Source organism: Herpailurus yagouaroundi, unplaced genomic scaffold (genome assembly GCF_014898765.1).
Source record: "Herpailurus yagouaroundi ecotype Mexico unplaced genomic scaffold, PumYag 180, whole genome shotgun sequence".
Lineage (NCBI taxonomy): Eukaryota > Metazoa > Chordata > Mammalia > Carnivora > Felidae > Herpailurus > Herpailurus yagouaroundi.
This window is the reverse complement of record NW_024412411.1, coordinates 2,128,303-2,148,533: the sequence shown is the minus strand read 5'-3', so window position 1 is coordinate 2,148,533 and position 20,231 is coordinate 2,128,303. Positions and strand designations below refer to the sequence as shown.

The window sequence follows — 20,231 nt, the reverse complement described above, 5'->3', positions numbered from 1 at the left end:
TTTCTTTCTTTCTTTCTTTCTTTCTTTCTTTCTTTCTTTCTTTCTTTTCTTTCTTTCTACCTATCTACCTATCTGTCTACCTATCTATCTAAGAGAACAAACTATACCTTTATTTACTTTTCATTAAGTTTAAATCCTTGAGGGGTACAACATCACACGGATTCTGTGGCCAGAGGCTTTAGCAGGAAGATTGCTTCAGAATTTGGCATGAGCCATGCCAGTGGTTCCACAAGCACAAGTTACTTTTCTCCAGATTGCTCTGGTTTTGTTCGGTTTGCCACCAGGAGTCACTGTGTTGTTCTTTGCTTTGTACATATACGCATATCCCTTGCCTAGATAGAATTCAGTTTTATCTAGAGCATAAACATCTTCAGTTTTAAGAAGAGCTATGTGCTCCCTCTGGTTCCAAAGACCTCACTTATAGCCAACAAAAATGGCCTTGGACCACAGCCTAACAGACATATTTGTTGTTTTAAGAGTCCTGTTCCCAGCAGGCCTCCACAGGGTCCAAGGGTCCAAGATGGTGGAAAGAGGTGAGCTGCTTATTTAAATAAGGCTGCAGGCTAGTGGTCAGGAGTATACAAGCAGTATAGTAGGTGTGTGTGGGTTTCAGCAAGGTATTTGTCTCTCATGACATTTCGCATGAATAAAGTATGATGTGGAGAATAGTTCAGACAGACTAATAAATGGTGAATGACCTATTTCATATGTTGTGTATATATGATTGGAGACTGGAGAGCAGACTCAAGTGGTGAGCCACAGGGCCTCGTCCTTTTCAGTAGTTACATCAGTGATTCTATTGAGACCATGGATAAATGCCAACCCAATTGGCAGATTAAATGAAGCTTAGAGAGAGAGCTAATATGTTAGGTGAAAGAATTGTGGACATGAAAAAAGAACTCAGTGGGTTAGAACAATGGTTAAATCTGTGGTGATAAACATTAATAGGGATGAGTGTTTAAGTCTACAGTTAAAAAACCAAAAACCAACCATAAAATGCAGGGTGAGGAAGTCCCAACTTAGCAATACTAGCAAATAAAGCCCAGGAGCTGACTAAAAACTCAGTGTGTGTATCAGCAGTGCAGTGTTAAGGCCCCAGAAGTGAATTGATTCAACAAATATTTACTGGTCTGTACTGGGTCTTATGTGTGAGAAACAGATGGTCAAGCACAGTCCCTGCTTTGGGGAGTACACAGTCCAGTTATGTATGACAGTGGTGAGGAACAAGAGCTCTGGAAGGAGACTGCCTGAGTTTAAAACCTAGCTGTATCTCTTAACTAGCTCTGTTTTCGCATAGGCAAAATGCGAATAATAATAGCACCTACCTCAGCAATGGTGATTGTGAAGATTTAATCTCCACATAAGATGCACATAAGACTATTTAGTACATTGATACCTGCTTGTGTTATTAATATTTTTTGTTTTCTTGTTGTTATTTTCATCCAGAGTTGAAGAAGAATACCAGCCCCAGCGTGCTCTTATAGATCATTTGCCTAGAGAGAGCCTAATCAGGCCCATACTGTGGTGAAATCCCTACCATCAGAGCTTGACCACATTAGCCCATAGGTTTGACAACCATATATTATAGAGCACAGATTGAAAGACATGAAAGATAGGGAATTGCATTTGAAACTAGGCTAAGGATGTGAAATCGAGATTGTGTTGGAAACCCTGTGATGGTGGTCTTGATTCCTTGCCCCTCTCCTTAATGTGCCATGTCTTCCTTGAGCCTTGCCCCAAATGATCTCACCACTGATTTTGACCCTGTCCATCTGAATGACACTCCCTTTTAACCCAGCTGGCTGCTATGACCTGCTTTACTATACCATCTGAAAATGTCACTGTCCCTGGTACACAGTAGGGGCTCAGTAATTATGGGATAGTAAGACACACTAATGGATGGATAGTTGGATGAGTGAGAACCAGTGTAGTTTAGTGAAATATGTACTAGGTTTGGCCTTACACAGACCTAGATTTGAATCTTGGTTCCTATGCTTAATTAATGTGTATACTTTGGCAATTCACATTATTTTGCTGAGCCTCAGTTTATTCACTTATAAAATGGGACTAGTACCTCATTGCAAGTGGTTATATGGAGCTGAAATAGTGAATGTAAAGTGCTTATCACACTATGGCTGCTATTACTATGATTATTAACTTTTACCTTTTGAGGGAAGTAAACAAAAGATTATTATCCTCTTTTGAGAAAATTGGGGCACATTTTTTATACAGGTACTTTGCCTCCTACCTGATCCTTAGTTTGTTTCCTAAGGAACCTGCTTTATTATTAGTATTTTTTTAACTTTTCATTTTTTTTAATTAATTTATTTTTTTAATATATGAAATTTATTGTCAAATTGGTTTCCATACAACACCCAGTGCTCATCCCAAAAGATGCCCTCTTCAATACCCATCACCTATCCTCCCCTCCCTCCCACCCCCCATGAACCCTCAGTTTGTTCTCAGTTTTTAAGAGTCTCTTATGCTTTGGCCTAAGGAACCTGCTTTAAAAAGAAAACTGCTTTCCTCACCCTCTCCACTCCCATTTCATGCCCCCATGCCAAAGGACCTTTAGATTTAACACATGCCGGTGCCTTTGGTCAGGCCACCCTGTTTTCCTGACCAGCTCATAGACCAGCCAGTAGGCTGAATGAGCCACAGCTCATTTGACTTTCCAGCAAACCTCCTGAACTCTGACCTCTTTGCTTCCTCCCTTCATCGAGGTGTGCACTGGGTTGAGAATAGGTCAACTCTTTGTCTTCTCCTTGGGACCCGTGACACTCATCACAGTGACCCTATGCTTTGGATGTAGGGGGGCGGGTAGAGGGGAGGAGGAGTTGGAGGAGCTTCTCCTGAAGCTCAACATTGTGTGGGGACGACCTGGAGCTGGGATCACTGCCCTTCTTGCTTCACCAACTCCAGCTGCTCACCAGCTGTCTTTGACACGTGCCTGCCCAGCATAGGCCTCGGCCCACACCACAGGTTTCCTTGCTTTTTCCTAGACAATGTGGCAACCCCAAGCCCCTCCGGCCACTGAGAGCAGAAAGCCTTAACATCGATCGATGTAACTATCTTCCATGCATTGTGACACCCCACTGTCCTGAAAGCAGGAGCTCATCAAGGTCGGTGTGAGCCAACCTTCCTACATGAACTCCCACCTCTAATCTAATTATAATCTGATCAGCAAATTAAAATGTGCCTCTTGGGGGCTGTGGTTCCAAAGGGAGTTTCATGAGTCCCAGGAGCTTCCAGTTAGGGACCACTCTCCTATTCATTTCCTCACCTTTGTCTGGGAACTGCCTGGTGGAAGGCAGGAAAGGCCTCATGCTCAGGAGAGGAAGATGAAGGTTTTCCACGGCTAAACCACCTGTGGCCTAGTTTGGAACCTCAGATAGGAGATGGCTAGGCAGGGCTGAGACAGTTGCCATCTACCATTCTCCATTTCCCATCAAATAAAATAATGATTGGAGTGCCTGGGTGGCTCAGTAGGTTAAGCATCCAACTTCGGCTCAGGTCATGATCTCCTAGTTCGTGAGTTCCAGCCTTGTATCAGGCTCTCTGCTGTCAGCACAGAGCCTGCTTCAGATCCTCTGTCCCCCTTTCTCTCTTCCCCTCCTCAGCTTGTTTTCTCTCTGCCCCTCCTCAGCTTGTTTTCTCTCTCTCTCAAAATAAATAAACTTATGGAGAAAATAATAATTTTATTTATTCATCATTTATTCATGCACTTATTCAGAAAGCATCTACTGACCACTTTGACCCAGGCACTGGGCAAGGAGCTGGTAAGGAAGGTGGAGACATGGTCTCCATGCCTCATGGTCTAGCAGGAAGGGTAAATACGAGTAAATAGGCAATCATGGTACAATATGATCAGGGTCACCTACCCGTGGGTGTGGCTGTTGCATTCTGTAGACAAATAAGAAGGGTATGGATCCAGGCTGGAGGTCAGACAAGACTCAGTGAATTGGTGACCTTATCACTGAAGAGCCCTGAAAGTGATGAGCACTAACCAGTTGAAGGAGAGGGGGGGCACTCCCAGCAGAAGTCGTGGCACATTTGACGGTCTTTGGTGTACTTCAGAGAATTCATTGTTTTCTCTGGGTCCTTAACCCATTAGTCCCCAAGATCTACCAGATCATCATAGGAATTAGGAGTTCTGCAGTTGAGAGACTTCCTAAAGGAATAAACTTTTGGAACGAGTGGTTAAGTTCAGTTAATGATTAATAGAAGGGGATAGGGAATCAACCCTTCTAAAAGATCATGTTAATGTTGTTGAATGTATATCTAGTCTGTTGCTTCTAACTGCTATATCAGATAGTGTGTCTCTACCACATTGAACTTAACTCATTCCCCAGTGATGGATACTTGATTGCCTGCAACTCCCCACAGTCACAAAATGCTGGGATGAACATCTTCCATGTCGCCTTTTATGGATCTGTGTAAGAATTGCTCTGGGATATATATATTCAAGAGAAGTGCTGGGTCATAGAGTAAGGTACTTTAATTTGACAAAGTGTTACAAGCTTGGCTTCTAGAGTGGCTGCACCAGTCTATCCTGACAGTATGTGAACAGTCCCAGAACCCCATGTCCTCTCCAACACTTGGCATTTTTTAGCTTTCTAACTTTTGCCAATATGTTGGATTTAAAGTGATGTTTCATTGTTTTAATTTGCATGTCTCTAATAACATAAGTTTGAGGATCTTTTCGTATACTTAATGATAATCTTTTTTGTTTGTTTCTTCCTCTGGGAATTCACTGTTCATACCCTTGCCCCATCTTTCTGTTGGACTTTCTGATCCTAGCTTTGCTGCTAAAACCTGACTTGAGGCACAGTGTTCCCACAGATTGTTAGCTCTTGGGAGTCAGTATAGGAGCGTGAGGGGCAACATGGCAGAGGGATAAGGACATGGACTTTGTAGCCACACTGCCCTGGTTTGAATTCCACCTCCACTCCTTACAGCTGAATGATACTTTGGACACGTTACTTAACCATGCAGTGCCTCAGTTTTCTTAATGCATAACATGCCTCATTGTGTTGCTGTAAAGATTGAATGTGTTATTATATATAAAGTGTTTAAAACAGTGTGTGTCATGTGGGAAGTATACACAAATGTTAGCTCTTACGATTAGACTACTACCTTCCTCCTACTTAGCCATTCTGTACCCTTAAGAAAATAGATATTTGTACTAGCAGGCAGTAGAAACAAGGCAGAGAAAAAAATAGCTCTCAGCCTAGGATCAGAGTTTACCCTCACTTCCTTCACCTTCAGTATTCACAAGACCCTGCCTTTTTGGTGAGTACTGGGCGGAGATAAGAACAGAACAGATCCTGATGGGCACACAGGAAGGAAGTACTGCTGCTAGAGTCAGGTCATTAAAGGATGGACTCCTGTCCTCTTGGGCTGTACACATCCTCTGAATCTTGAAATTAGGGAAAGAGAGTCTGGAAATTATCTCTAGCCTTTGAGACTAATCCTCACATTGGTAGGCATATCTTTCCACAGACCACCAGAGACCAAATCCTGAGCTGGCTTGGAGAATTGCTGATATTCTTAAGTCTTTGCCTATGGAGAACTTGAAGAGTAGTTGACATAGATCCTTTGAGTAGAAATGTTTCCTGTTGTAGAAAAACGTTAAGTGCATGGAATGACTTACTCTGCCCCCTTTAATCCAGATGTTAAGACCATGAAGGCCTAGCCCATACACCAAAGTCTGTTTGGTACCAGCTATCCAAATTTAAGGCAGTAATATCTAAACCCAGACGTACAAAATGGCACCTAGTATGCTGGCACGAGAACAGAGGGGAGGCTGCAATTGTCCTTTGATGGATCACCTCAAATAGCAGTGTCTGCTTCCCTTTGTGCCATCAGATTCTCATTTTACTCCTGACCTTGTACTCCCCTTGTCAGCCAGATGGGCCAACTCAACTTTCTCCCCATGTAAGTCACCTTCTCCCCTATACAGTTCTGAACCTGGGGATTTGTTTCTGCTTCAGCAAAAAGCATCAAAGAGACAGAAATCACTTCATTTCCAAAGTCTTACTGCTGCTCCTGGTTTCTGCTTCTTTTGCCTTGCCTTGACCTCTGGTACCTGGATATTCCTTAGTTTCTGGCTGCTTACTTGGTTTGTGGCCTACTGTTCTCCTTTAGCTCCTAGCCCTTAACATCTGACCTGGCTTTTGACTCTGTACCGCATATCAGTGCTGCCTAGTAGTCTCTGGCCCTTGGTTCTAGTTTGACTCGGAACGTTTTGATACTTGCTGGGCATGGCCAACTGCTAAGTCTGTTCTTACCAGCTTTGCCGTAGCTTTCTCTGACCTGGCTAGCCTGTTTTTGTCCTGCTGTAGCCCACAGGTCTGGATACTTCTTTTGGTCATCAGAGCTAGCTTTGATTACCAAAGCTAAGCATAGTCATGTAGCCCTCTGGCCTGATCTGGGCTGGCTTCTCCAAGAGGGGTTTGATCCCTGTGAAGCTCTGGATTAGATGCTTTCTAAGTACGTAAATGGCCCTTGGACAACAAGCCTCCTAGCCATCTGGCAAGGTGTTTGGTGCCATTCTTGGCCACTAAGCAGCCATAGTTCCTTTAGTCCTAGCAATACCCCATAGTGGGGCTGCTGCCTTTTGAGTTTTATTAAAAGTGAGGGAAATTTTCTCTGAGGTTTCAGAATGAGTCACTAGCTTGGTTGCTTACCCTCTTTGGCCTCCAAGTTTGTGAAGTGAATTGCCCATTCCCTTTGATTGGGTTAGCTGCCCGAGGGCCGAGCCTAGTCACTGTCTTCTCTCCATCCTACCAGACCACTGTCTGCCCTCCAGGGCCAAGGGCGGCATACTTGGTTGCTTGGACACGTCTTGCAGCCTACAAATTGGACAGACGGAATCAATACTCATGAACCTGGAGAGGCCCAGGTTAGCACAGTTAGTGACACTAGCTGCCTGGAGGGACAGCCTGCCATGGGAGGGGTTGTGATTGAATGGTGATTGGATACAGCATCTGAGGATTAACCAAATTATGTCCCTTTGAGTTTAGATCGACAAACCTTTCTCACTTGGATTTTATAACAAGCTGACTTGTGCAGAATATAGAAGAGCTGCCTTCTTAACACAGGGCTCTGCCGGCATGAGTCCTGGGGGAAGGGTGGTCAGGTATACGTGCCCACTGTGGCCCAGATTCATGTTGTTATCACCAAGATTATATGGAGAAAGGGAAGAGAGCTCGTATTTGTGGAGCTCCTTCTATGTGCCATGTGCCACAAAGTTTCACATACTTTCTCATAACCTGAAAAGGAGGTGTCATTATCTCCATTATTCTGGTAAGGAAATGGAGTCTCAGAGGTGAAGTAACTTGTCCAGGGTCACAGGCAGTAAATGACAGAGCTTTAATTTAAACCTAGGTCTCTCTGTGCTTTTTTTTTTTTTTTTTTAATTTTTTTTTTCAACGTTTATTTATTTTTGGGACAGAGAGAGACAGAGCATGAACAGGGGAGGGGCAGAGAGAGAGAGGGAGACACAGAATCGGAAACAGGCTCCAGGCTCTGAGCCATCAGCCCAGAGCCCGACGCGGGGCTCTAACTCACGGACCGCGAGATCGTGACCTGGCTGAAGTCGGACGCTTAACCGACTGCGCCACCCAGGCGCCCCATCTCTGTGCTTTTTATAAAATATCATTCTGTCTTCCTAATTTAAGTGTCTTAATTCACATTTCTCTTGACTTCCCCACAGCCCAACCACAGAGTCAGGTACATAGTAATAATAATAACCAATGTTTATTGAGCACTTATTGTATGTCAGATGGTGTTCTAAGCACTTTACATGTGTTAACACAGCCATATAAGCCAGATGCTCTTATTATCCTTGATAATTATGAGATTGCAAAATGATGATGTTCTAATTTCATCATACCTTCTACATTTATTACTTACAGTAAGGAAGAGCTTTCCTTTCTCTCCATTAACTTGTTTTCAGTATGGAATTATGGAATCTTATTTTACTCAATGGGTTGTAATCCGTTACTGTCATTATTCATGTTGATGCTCAGATTGTCCCAGATTTTATTTTGTTTATTTTTATTTTATTTTTTTATTTTTATTTTATTTATTTTTAAACGTTTATTTTTGAGAGAGAGAGAGAGAGAGAGAGAGAGTGAGAGCAGGGAAGGGGCAGAGAGAGAGGGAGACACAGAATCTGAGGCAAGCTCCAGGCTCTGAGCTGTTAGCACAGAGCCCGACACGGGCCTCGAACTCACGAACCGCATGATCATGACCTGAGCCGAAGTTGGATGCTTAACTGACTAAGTCACCCAGGCAACCCAGATTGTCCCAGATTTTAAAGCCATATTCTTTTTTTTTTTTTTTTTTTAAGTTTATTTATTTTGAGAGCGCAAGTGAGCAGGGGAGGGGCAGAGAGAAAAAGGGAGAGAGAATCCCAAGCAGGTGCCCTGCTGTTGGTACAGAGCCCAACACGGGGCTTGATCCCATGAACTGTGAGCTCATGACCTGAGCTGAAATCAAGATTCGGATGCTTAACCAACTGAGCCATCCAGGCACCTCTTAAAGCCAGTGTTCTTAACCTCTATATCATACTACCTTTCTAGCAGATATTTTTTCTCACTGCCGTCAATTGATTTGCCTATGTATAACAGTCTTTTTGTACCCTTTGGCTTTTAATCTTCTGGGAAACAGTCTCATCCCACTTATGTGTAAACTAAGAACAAATATGTCTCCAAGTGAGAACCTGACAGACTCTGCTATGAATTCAGTATCTGAGTTTTAGATGTGGATTTTAGCTGCTTACAGACACTTCTCATTTCTCTTTGGAATTATAATCCATATCCTACAAGGATTACCTGTGAAAGGTACTTCTTAAGATCCTTGTAGGTAAGGTGAATAGACACCTGAGATTCAACCTGACCATGCTAGATCAGTTGTAGAAGCACCTCAGCTACGTGTCTGGTTCTTTGATCTGTCTGTGAGGAGTGTGTGTCTGTGGACATGGGAATTACTAGAATTCGTTCATTTATGCAGCAAGTAATTGAGCCAGGTTGTTTGCCTGTTGAAGGTAATGAAATTCAAGCCAGTTAGTACAGGGAAAACCCTCAACACTGATGGTTACAGATACTGAAAATCTAACAAAGAAGAGAAAAACTAAAACTACTGTTTTACTTTTTAATAGTTATAATAATTAGAGTAAGTTTTTGAATTGCTTACCACTTATGCCTTCAAAAGCATTAACAGTTTTGGGGCGCCTGGGTGGCTCAGTTGGCTAAGCGTCCGACTTCGGCTCAGGTCACGATCTCACGGCCCGTGAGTTCGAGCCCCGCGTCGGGCTCTGGGCTGATGGCTCAGAGCCTGGAGCCTGCTTCCGATTCTGTGTCTCCCTCTCTCTCTGCCCCTCCCCCGTTCATGCTCTGTCTCTCTGTCTCAAAAATAAATAAACGTTAAAAAAAAAATTAAAAAAAAAAAAGCATTAACAGTTCTGAAGGCCAGTAAGCAAAAGATTAACATACTAAGAGAAAAATGGTCAAAGGACATTATGAAAATAAAATCAACTGTTGTGATTCATTAAAAAAGAAACACAACTAACTACTAAGCATTTTTTTTTTTAATGTTTATTTTTGCGAGAGAGAGAGACAGAGGGCGAACAGGGGAAGGGCAGAGAGAGAGAGGAAGACACAGATCTGAAGCAGGCTCCAGGCTCTGAGCTGTCAGCACAGAGCCTGACATGGGACTTAATCCCATGAACCACAAGATCGTGACCTGAGCTGAAGTCAGACACTCAACCAACTGAACCACCCAGGTGCCCCCTAAACGTATTCTTTTAAGTCCAACCTCATTAGTAATCAAAGAAATTCAGTTGAAACGGCAGTGTGATTCCATTTCTCTTTACCAGATTGACACGTGATGAAGAAAAATAAACACCCTATTTTGAAAAAAAAATTTTTTTTTTTTTAATTTTTTTTTTTCAACGTTTATTTATTTTTGGGACAGAGAGAGACAGAGCATGAACGGGGGAGGGGCAGAGAGAGAGGAAGACACAGAATCGGAAACAGGCTCCAGGCTCCGAGCCATCAGCCCAGAGCCTGACGCGGGGCTCAAACTCATGGACCGCGAGATCGTGACCTGAGCTGAAGTCGGATGCTTAACCGACTAAGCCACCCAGGCGCCCCGATAAACACCCTATTTTGGAGAAAGGAAGGCCCAACAGTTACTCTCTTTTTCCTTTGCTAGTAAAAAAAAAATTGGTACAGTCTTTCTGAAATTCAGTTTGGTGATATTTATCAAAACCCTTAAAAAGGTTTAAGCTTTTGACCTAGGACTTCATCTCCAATGAATTTAGCCAAAGGAAATAATCAGACATGTGTTACTGAAATATTAAAAATAATCTAACGTTTTACAGTAGGAGATTGGCTAAATAAAATATACAATAGTCTTATAGTAGAACACTGTGCAGCCATTAAAAAACAATGTGGTAGACAGGGGATCCTGGGTGGCTCAGTTGGTTAGGCATCTGACTTCAGCTCAGGTCACGATCTCACGGTTTGTGGGTTTGAGCCCCGCGTTGGGGTCAGAACACTGTGCAGACACACTCGGTGTCTGGAGCCTGCTTCTGATTCTGTGTCTTCCTCTCTCTCTGCCCTCCCCTGCTCTTGCTCTGTCTCTCTCAAAAATAAAATAAAACGTTAAAAAAAACCCCAATGTGATAGACAAACACTTAAAACATGGAAATATGTGTGTTTGTGTGTGTTCAGAGAAAATTTATATATGATCTTATTTTTGTAAATAAAAATGTACATACGTTGAAAAAATGGATGTTTTATATTCTTTTTTAAAACATATTTTTTAAAGGTTATTTATTTATTTAGAGAGAGCCCGTGCATGTGAGCAGGGGAGAGGGGCAGAGAGAAAGAAAGAGAGAGAGAGAGAGAGAGAGAGAGAGAGAGAATCCAAGTAGGTTCCATGCTGTCAGCACAGAGCCTGACGTGGGGCTCAGTCCCATGAACCATGAAATCATGACCTGAGCCAAAAGCACAAGTTGGTTGCTTAACTGACTGAGCCAGGCGCCCCTGTTACATATTCTAAAATATTTCCTTCTTTTTAATTATCTATATCTTCTGAATGTTTTATAGTGAACACATTTTTTTTGTTGTTGTTACAGAAAAAATAAAGCATTGGCAGGAATATTCTGTAATAGGAGTGAAGTAAACGTATATACGAACACTTCCTGGGTCACGGATACTATGCTTGGTGCTTTATAAATTTACCTAATTTAACCTCACTGAGTCTGTAGAGGCCCCTGCCTCTGATCCTCCTCCCTCCAGTCCATTCACACACAGCTACTGGAGTGACTTTTCTAATAGCAGTGGTTTGGAAGGATATACCAAACTGTGAATAGCGGCTACTCTTGGAATTTTAAGGAGGTGGATGTTTTAATTTAGTATTTCAATATGGTATGTATTTTTCTAAGTCTTTGTATTTTGAGGTGGGGAGGAAAGGCGTATGTTGTCAGGTCCCTTCCCCTTTAAGCCCTTCAGTGGCCTGCTTCCTCTCCCATGCTTCTCTCCCTTACACTCTCTGTTCCAGCCCTACTTTCTTCAGGGGAAGCCCCGTGCTCATTTGCCTCCAGGATCTGTAAACGCATTGAGTCCTCCCACTTCACCATCCCAGGTCCGACTCTGTAGCCTTCAAGTCTTAAATACCTTAAATACCACATCCTCTGGGAGGCCTTTCTTGATCCCTTCCCTTGGTTTCCTACTGTACATGGTACTTCTTCCATCATAGCCTTGATCACACATTGCTACAATTTTATGCTAAATTGTCGTCCTCCCCAGAAGACTGTAACCTCCATGAGGGCACAGACCCTAGCACAGTGACTACAACACAGGAAGCATTTGACAACTAATTGTTGAATAAATACTTTGTATTTTGTAGTTGTGGAAACCTATAGGGCCTTAGAAAGGTGTTAAATAACTTGACCAGAGCCTCTCAGCTAGTAAGTTTCAGAACTTTCCTACCCTTGACTTTCACACTGGCAGAGTTCATGTTGTTTCCCCTGACCACTCACTTGAACAGACGCAGATCCAATCCCCAAACAGGTATCAGAATCTGAGACTCTACTTCCTAGGCGTTTCCAGCTTTTGACACTTCTGTCTTTCTGATTTCTTCCAGTGTGGTGCAGGTCCTCCTTGCTGCTGGTGCTGACCCAAACCTCGGGGATGATTTCAGCAGTGTTTACAAGACTGCCAAGGAGCAGGGAATCCATTCTTTGGAAGGTAAGCATAGACTCCCCTGCTGTTCTGAGCACTCTTCTCCCTTTGGCTACCAGGCAGTCTTGCTCTGTGCCAGCTCTACCAGAAACTCAGAGTGAGAGTCTATAAGTTCTTTATCCTCTGGGAACTCATGGATAACCCAAAAGGCTTGGAATAGATGCCTTTCACAGTCCCTTGTGGCTCTATAATTTATGTCCCTTCAGAAGTCTCGGGGAATAAGATAGAGGCCTTACTTCATGACCACAGCAGGGAGTGGGGGTACTTTTTACCTGGTGTTCCGAAAGCGCCTCAGCCTGTGGAGCCTCAGAGGAGTGGACAATGGAGCAGGTTTCCATAAAATAATTAAGGCAACTGCATGGAATGTGGCTTTGTTCCTCTTCTACTTCCTGCAGACTTACCCTGTTCCGTCCCTGCCCTAGAACTAGAAAGTAGCCTCACTGATTTCCTCCGCCTCAGAAGTCCCTCTGAATACTACTACGAATACTGCTCCCCCGCCTTCTATATGCAAAATGCAATCCTGTCTCTGGGACTGGCCCCTCAATTTACCATTATGACCCAGAACAAATGTGGACCTTCTCTGTGCCTTGACGTTTATGTTTGTAAAATGCAGTGGTCATAAGCACCTCCCAAAGGTGTCATGTGGGTTGTTTGGATTTTAGAAGAAAGAGGCAATGTGCACCCGTACTAGGGTTTGTCACATGTCTGTCGGAGGGTAGTCAGTGAAGTCAGTCTTGGTTGCCTCTGGTGAGTGGTTCTTTGAAAGTGAGGTCTAGGAGAGGATGGGTTGCTTTGGCTACAGGCAGAAATGAATATTTTACTTTTGGGCTTTTGCTTGTTTGGGCGGTCTCCTCCCTCCCTGTCTGTTATCCTGTGTTGCTTACAGAGGCTGAGATACCCCTGTTTCTAGCAACAGGGCAGCCGAGCAGTGCTGCTTCAGGGTCGGCAGTGATGCCAGGAAGACAGCCAGCCACACTGACTGCCTGAGGGTCGGAACGTTGACTGGAGGGACGTCCAGTCAGGGGAGTGGTGCGCTCAGCCCTCAGAGCTGTCAGTGAGGCTGCCAGACTGACATAGCTCTGGTAGCCCAGAGCAGAGGGGTTGTTGCTGCCCCAGCGAGGTTTCTCAAGTCAGCAGCACGAGAGCAATGTTAAGAGCATCAGAGCATTGCTGCCCTGGTGAAGTGTCGAGTTGCCCTCCCCCTACCTCTCTACCTCTCTACCTCTCTACCTCTCTACCTCTCTACCTCTCTACCTCTCTAAACCTACTCCTTGTGTCAAGCTCCACCGCTATGGCTAGACCCTCTACAAAGCCTTTACTGTCCTTGGCAATAATTGCAACCTGCCCTCAGCTGTTCTTTTGAATGTTCTCTAAATCTTGACCTTTTATATGGTTATTTGAACTCTCATCTGCCCATATGTCTGTTCTCTCCTCCTCAGCTGACAGTTCCATGTGCAGGCCATGACCTATGCCTCTTTGGATTCCCCACTGAGCTGGAGGAATTATGTTCACTTCATGTTTCAGAGGAGAATTTCATAAGTACCAAACTTGCCCTATATTTGCAGCTTGCTATGTGGAGACTTGCTTTATGGGCTATCCTCTCTTTACTCAAACACAGTATTACTGTCCTCAGCTCTGTCTTCTGTCCAGATGCTCTCACCAAAAAGCAAGGAGGAACATTTGCTGAGAGAGCAGAGCCAGGTGGAAGGGAAGGGATTGTTTGAATAAGTACCCTCTCACCTGCTCTCAGGATTCCAGCAGGGTTCAGTCATTATTTAAAAAAAAATTTTTTTTAATGCTTATTTATTTTTGAGAGAGACAGAGTGCAAGCAGAGGAGAGGCAGAGAGAGAGAAGATACAGAATCAGAAGCAGGCTCCAGGCTCTGAGCTGTCAGCACAGAGCCCGATGCAGGGCTCAAAACTCCCAAGCCGTGAGATCATGGACCTGAGCTGAAGCCGACGCTCAACGAACTGAGCCACCCAGCTGCCCTTCAATCATTATTTTTGATTTCGCAGAATCTCAGAGCTGTGAAGCCGTGTAGTCTAACCTTTACTTTCACACCAGTCCCCAACCCCTGCATTCTTTTATGTCTTTGTTATCTCCAGATTGATGCTCATATCCAACATTCTATTCTAGATCCATAGTCAGTATACTTTTCCTAGAAAGAGCTGTATAGTGGCTTTTAAGCTTTGTGGGCCTCAGTTTTGATTACTCAGCTTGGCCACTATAGTGCAGAAGCAGTTACAGACAATACACAAATAAATGTGCATGGATATGAGCCAGTAAAACTTTATTTACAAAATAGGCAGTAGGCTGGATTTGGCCCATAGACTGTAGTTTGCTAACCCTGTTGTAGATATTTTCTTTCTTCCTTCCTTCCTTTTTCTTTACTTCTCCTCTTCTCTTCTTTTTTCTCCCTTCCTTCCTTCCTTCCTTCCTTCCTTGCTTCCTTCCTTCCTTCCTTCCTTCCTTCCTTCCTTCCTTCCTTCCCGCTGCCTGCCTGCCTCCTCTGAATTTTTAACTCTCACACTAGCCATACTGCATTCTGTATAGGTAGGTAGATAGACAAGAAAAATATTGGAAAAGGCTATTATATTCCTTATGAAATAAAGATTAAAATGTTAAGTATCTCATTTTGTATGATCTGCAAATTTGGTGTGTAGGCTTTCTATGGATTCATATGACATTGCTATTTAACAGGCGCTGTTCTAGGCATTGGTGAATTAGACAGACAAGATCCCTGCTATCATGTACTTTATGTGCTAGTCTTTGTTTTAAATGTTCATAAGGATTCCATTCAGTACAGAGCCTTGGACCTCATAATCAGGACAATTTGGAAGCATTATTCAACATTCACAACTGAATCCACCAAACTTCATTTATCTCTAGCCTCCATTTGTCCACAGAATTTTAAGAGATTTTCTTAGATTTCTTGCGAAAATAAAAATGTGTTTAGCATTTGCCATATTTTTTTTTTTTTTTTTTTTTTTTTTTTTGCCCAGTAACCCTTTCCCCAAAAGATACTAAATTATTCTGGCATGGCCTTGTGTTATCCATAGAGAACCCATATTGATACCCAGTAATTACCTAAGTGTTAAAGAACCATTAAAAAAAAAATACTAGAATTTTGTCAGAATCATTGATGAACTCAATCTTGTAGCTTGCAGGATATGCCTGTCTTTGCACTTGTTTTGTTGTTGTTGTTAAATTCCAGACTGCATCATTGCCTGCCACAGTTTTCTGGCAGCTTATCTGATTTTCCCTGACCTATCAGTTTGAATGTGGTCTCCCCTCCAACTTCATGTATGCTAAGTCCTAAAAAGTGACAGTCCTTTAGAATCATCCCAAGACTCTCCTCTCTCCTTACCAAGACTTTAGCTTCTTCTAAACCAGATTTTCTTTCTTTTTTTCAAGATATCTCATTCTTTCATCTATTCAACCACTATTTATTGCCTACTGTATCCAATTCTGGGTCATTCTCATTGATGAAGTAGACAGAAACAAAAGAATCTTGTGGTTCTCTTTCCTTTGGATTGGACATACTTTTTCACAGGAGGTTACCTGACTTATGGGATGTGTGAGGAAGCTAGAATAGAATACGAGATGTGAGCCCCTTGCCCAGAGTGTGTCCAAGCAAATCCAGAGGAAAGTCAAAGGCTCAGTTGGACGGTCCTTCACCTTTGGAGCAGAGGCCATGCTAAGTCCATCAAATTTACTAAATTTCTAGTAGAATTTCTGTGGGTCTTATACTGTGCTCAGTACTGAAAGGTGAGTTGTAGTTTGTGACCTTGGAAGGATCTCCCCAAATCCCAGTAATAGATCATTTTTCTGCCTTATTGGTATCGTGAACATCAAGAGATAAAGTATATGACGTGTGAATTGTAAAGTGCTCTACAGTTGTAATTGCTTATTAGTTTTATTTCTTTATAATTCAGTAGCATTTACTGAGTGTCAGGCACTCTGCCAGATGCTGGGAATGTAGAAATGAATATACATGGTCTAGCCAGTCAACAGTGCTCCTAGTCAAGTGAGAAGACAGACCTATGAACAAGACACCACAGTACAGGGTGATAAATGCAAAGGTAGACGTACAAAGAATATAGATAGCCCTGATAAAGGCAATGATGAGTTCTACTTGAGGGCAGGCTACTATCTAGGAAGTCACTTTGAATTGGGTCTTAAAGGGGCGCCTGGGTGGCGCAGTCGGTTAAGCGTCCGACTTCAGCCAGGTCACGATCTCACGGTCTGTGAGTTCGAGCCCCGCGTCAGGCTCTGGGCTGATGGCTCGGAGCCTGGAGCCTGTTTCCGATTCTGTGTCTCCCTCTCTCTCTGCCCCTCCCCCATTCATGCTCTGTCTCTCTCTGTCCCAAAAATAAATAAATGTTGAATTGGGTCTTAAGTATGAGTGGGAGATTGACGGGCAGACTAAGAGGGATGGATCTTCCAGGCAGAAGGAACAACACATGCAGAGACATGGGGTGGGTGGGTGATAGCAGGTGGACTCATCTGCCACAGTGCTGAGAAAATAGCAAGAAGTAAGACTAGAGAGGGAAGCAGGGTTCCACATGAGAAGAACATTGTAGGACAGTTCTAGGGTGCTCACACTGTTTTCTGGAGGCCATTAAAGGATTTTAAGCAAGGAGATGCTCAGTTTACGTTTGCATTTTAGATGGATCATTCTGATGGGGTGGAGGATGAAATTGGAGGGGAGTGATCAGCAATGGCTCTTGACCTCTAGGGGATGATAGGCCCCTTTGAGAATTGGATGAGAAGCTATGTTTGTCTCCCCCAAAATGCACTTATAATTTCTAGGGATTCTTAAAAGTGATCTTTGGGAATGGAGAAAGTAGATACGAACAACACACTATGAGGTTGAGTTCTTAGCCGAATGTGGAAATTGGTGGAAAAGGAGGTATCCATGGTGACATCCCAATTTCTGATTTGGGTGAACAGTTGGATGTATGGGTCTGGAGCTCAAAGGAGAAGTCAGGAGATAGGGATGTAGGAGCCCCCTGCGTTTACTTGGTAGGGACTACAGTGGATGTGACTAAAATTGCCCAAGGAAAAGAGTTAAGGTAAGAGGTGAGGGGACAAGGTGTGAGGAGGAAAGAGGATCCAAACAAGGGGACCAAAGGTATCAGAGAAGTGCCCTTGTTATCTCTGTTCTGCCTGCTCAGCACAGGCACAGTCTAGAAAGGAAAGAAACTTCTGTGACCTCCTTTCTGAGACTTTATTATTGGTTGCCCCATTCCTAGTGAAACCCTTCTCCTGTTTTACATATGACCATTGCTCCTTGGCAAGAAGCCTGCTCAGTCAGGCACATTACAGTGTTTCCCACCTTTGTCAGAGTTGGTGTTTCTGGGCAGAGGGCAGGTCTGCTAGTGCAAGTGATACAGGAGTGCATGGCATAGAAACCCTGCTGGCCTGACTGTTCTGTCCATTGTCGTTAGCCCTCAAGAGTGGCATCTTCAGAGGCATAATGGTGTCCTGGAGAAAGGTCAGACTTTGGTGCCAGGCAGTTATCTAAGCTCTATTCATCTAAGTTCTGTAACTTACAAGCTGTATGGTTTTAAGCAAGTGACTTAAGGTTCTTGAATATCAGTTGTCTCCTCTCTAACATAGGGATAACAATACTCATCTACAGGGCTATTAGGATGACTAGAGATAACTAAAGCATAGTGTAAAGGATAATGTCATTTGATGAAGAATTTCTCTACTGTAGTGGGTTTTGACTCCATGCAAACCTTCCTTTGAGGTACTGAGCAACTCCTCACTCAAGGAGCATTGACAGAGGCTTGGATGTCTGCCCATCAGGGATTCTGTATAGAGGATTCTTGCCCTGGGTCATTGGACAATATGGCCTCCAAGGCCCCTGTCAGCCATGTGATTTCTAAGATTCTAGAAACTCCAGGCTCACCATCAGAGCAGGTAATGTACTTAGAAGTAGGATTTGAGCTGGGCTTTGGAGGGTGGAAAGGAAAGGAAAAAAGAAAGGATATTCTAAGCAGGGACACAGCTTAAACAAAGGCACATAGAGGGGACAGATGTGGAGGGGAACGTGGAGATCACTGCTGCTTCTCTACCAACTCATTCCCCGATCTTGACCACATTCCATTCAGTGCCTTGCTCCCCACCCATGCTCACTCCAGGAGAGTTCCACTTGTGGCTGGCCGATGGGTGGTGGGTCCCAATCCTCAGGTGGAGGAGGCAATAAATTAACGATAACAGTAAACAAGTCGCCCAGCCAAGGATGCCGCAGGCTGCTTGTAAGTAACTGTTATAAACATTGGGTGTCTGGGGCTGTCAGAAATACAAGCGAGCACTCTGAGCGCCTCTCATATGTACAATTAAAACAATAAAACACGGCAGAAACATGACCAGAATAGGATATAAATCAGCTTCTCTTCTCAGCTCCAAGTGGTGGCTGAATAAAGATGAGTCGTGCAGAAGCTGGGTTGGTATAGGACCCTTCTGGGGAGTAGGCCGTACCTCCCAAGGCTAACCCCAATAGCCTGGGTGGTCCCCTTCCCACAGCTCCAGGGGCTGTAGGCCCTGGCCTGCTCCAGCTGACCTCCCCATCTCTGTGTCTTTAGATGGGGGACAGGACGGTGCAAGCTGGCGCATCACAAACCAGTGGACAAGTGCCCTGGAGTTCAGGAGATGGCTAGGAGTTCCCACTGGCGGTAATGGAACGGCTCTCTATAACATTTCTCCCCCTCCCCAGGACGTGCCAGGGAGTCGTCTCATCTTAGCTCATCTATTCAGTATAAGTTAATCACCCAGCACCCACTGTGTGCCCAGCCCCTCTATCCCCTTGGAAAGCACAAATTTAGATGGAAGAATAAGCCTCCCAAGGGCGTAAGAGAGGTCCCCAGTCTTTGAGTAGCATGATTTAAGTCTATAGATGTTAGTTCTGGCCTTGGGCTTGTACTGCTTTTAAAAACTCGTCTGGACTTTATCCCTGGAAGAGACCCTATTTTGCCCCTTAAACTTCACTCCTAGTAAGGTTGTGGGCTAATGCCGTAAGTACAGAACACTTAATAGCTATGACACCTGCAGTATTTTTTTGTACCTCTCTGAGGCTCTGTCTCCTTATTTGTAAAATAAAGGTTACCAGAAGAGTTAGAGATAGTATATTTATCCCTAGCCTAAAACCTAGAACATAGAAGGAATTCCACTAATGTAAATTTCTGTTTTTATATCATCATCATTATCCTCACCATACTTTTATGGAGCTTCATTCAGAATCTTTGACATGGGCTTCCAAATGCTATTCAGTGGTAGCAAGCTGTTGTCTGTAAAGAGCCAAATATTTAGAGTCTGAGGAGTGGCCTGGTCATCACCTAACTCTGTGACTTTGGGCGTTTCTCTTTATTTCTCTGAGCCTTGATTTTTTCATCTATAGAAAAGAGTAAACTATTGGTTTATTATAAAGATCAAATTGAAGTACTTATGAAAGCAGTTGAGAAGATACAAGGCATTGTGCAAATGTGTGAGATACTAGTAAGAAAAGTAAATCGTAATAATAAAGATTGAAGACTGGACCAAGACAGTCTTTGACAAGTGTCCAGTCAGAGGTGCAGATAATAAGGACTATCAGAGCTCAAAGAAGAGAATCTCTGGTTGAAGCAGTTAAGGAAATAAAATGGTATCTGAGCCCCAAAGTATAAGAAGGTTTTATGGAGGGCCTGAAGGTGGGTGTAGTTGGGTGTGAGGGGGTGTATTATATCCACAACAGTGAGGAAAAGAAAAATGTGTTTCAGGCTGTTAAGTGAACTTGTCCAGGTGAAGCAGCCATACAGCAGGTTTATTTTGAAGAGTAGTGAACGGGAAAGATGTGGCATTAGTAGACTGGGGCCAGGTCTAGATACTTGGACTTTATCCTTTAGACAGAGAGGAGCCTTGATGGCTCTAGAGGAGAGGGCACCACAGGAACTGATCCCTTGCAGGGTGGAGAAGCAAGTGGAGGTAAT

General features: G+C 43.6%; 1 protein-coding gene and 1 pseudogene across 4 annotated transcripts in view; one reads left to right on the top strand and one right to left on the bottom strand.

Annotated features, from left to right (window-relative positions):
- CLPB (ClpB family mitochondrial disaggregase) overlaps positions 1 to 20,231 on the top strand; it is a 146,297-nt gene that overhangs the window by 42,606 nt on the left and 83,460 nt on the right. For 3 of the 4 annotated variants that reach the window (XM_040489240.1, XM_040489243.1, XM_040489239.1), the window contains exons 4-5: positions 12,160 to 12,263; positions 18,852 to 18,941. In XM_040489240.1, the coding sequence (XP_040345174.1) occupies positions 12,160 to 12,263; positions 18,852 to 18,941 (194 nt within the window). The remainder of the gene's footprint in view (positions 1 to 12,159; positions 12,264 to 18,851; positions 18,942 to 20,231) is intronic. The other variant, XM_040489241.1, reaches the window with a different exon arrangement.
- On the bottom strand, positions 130 to 543 carry LOC121039236 (60S ribosomal protein L35a-like; annotated as a pseudogene).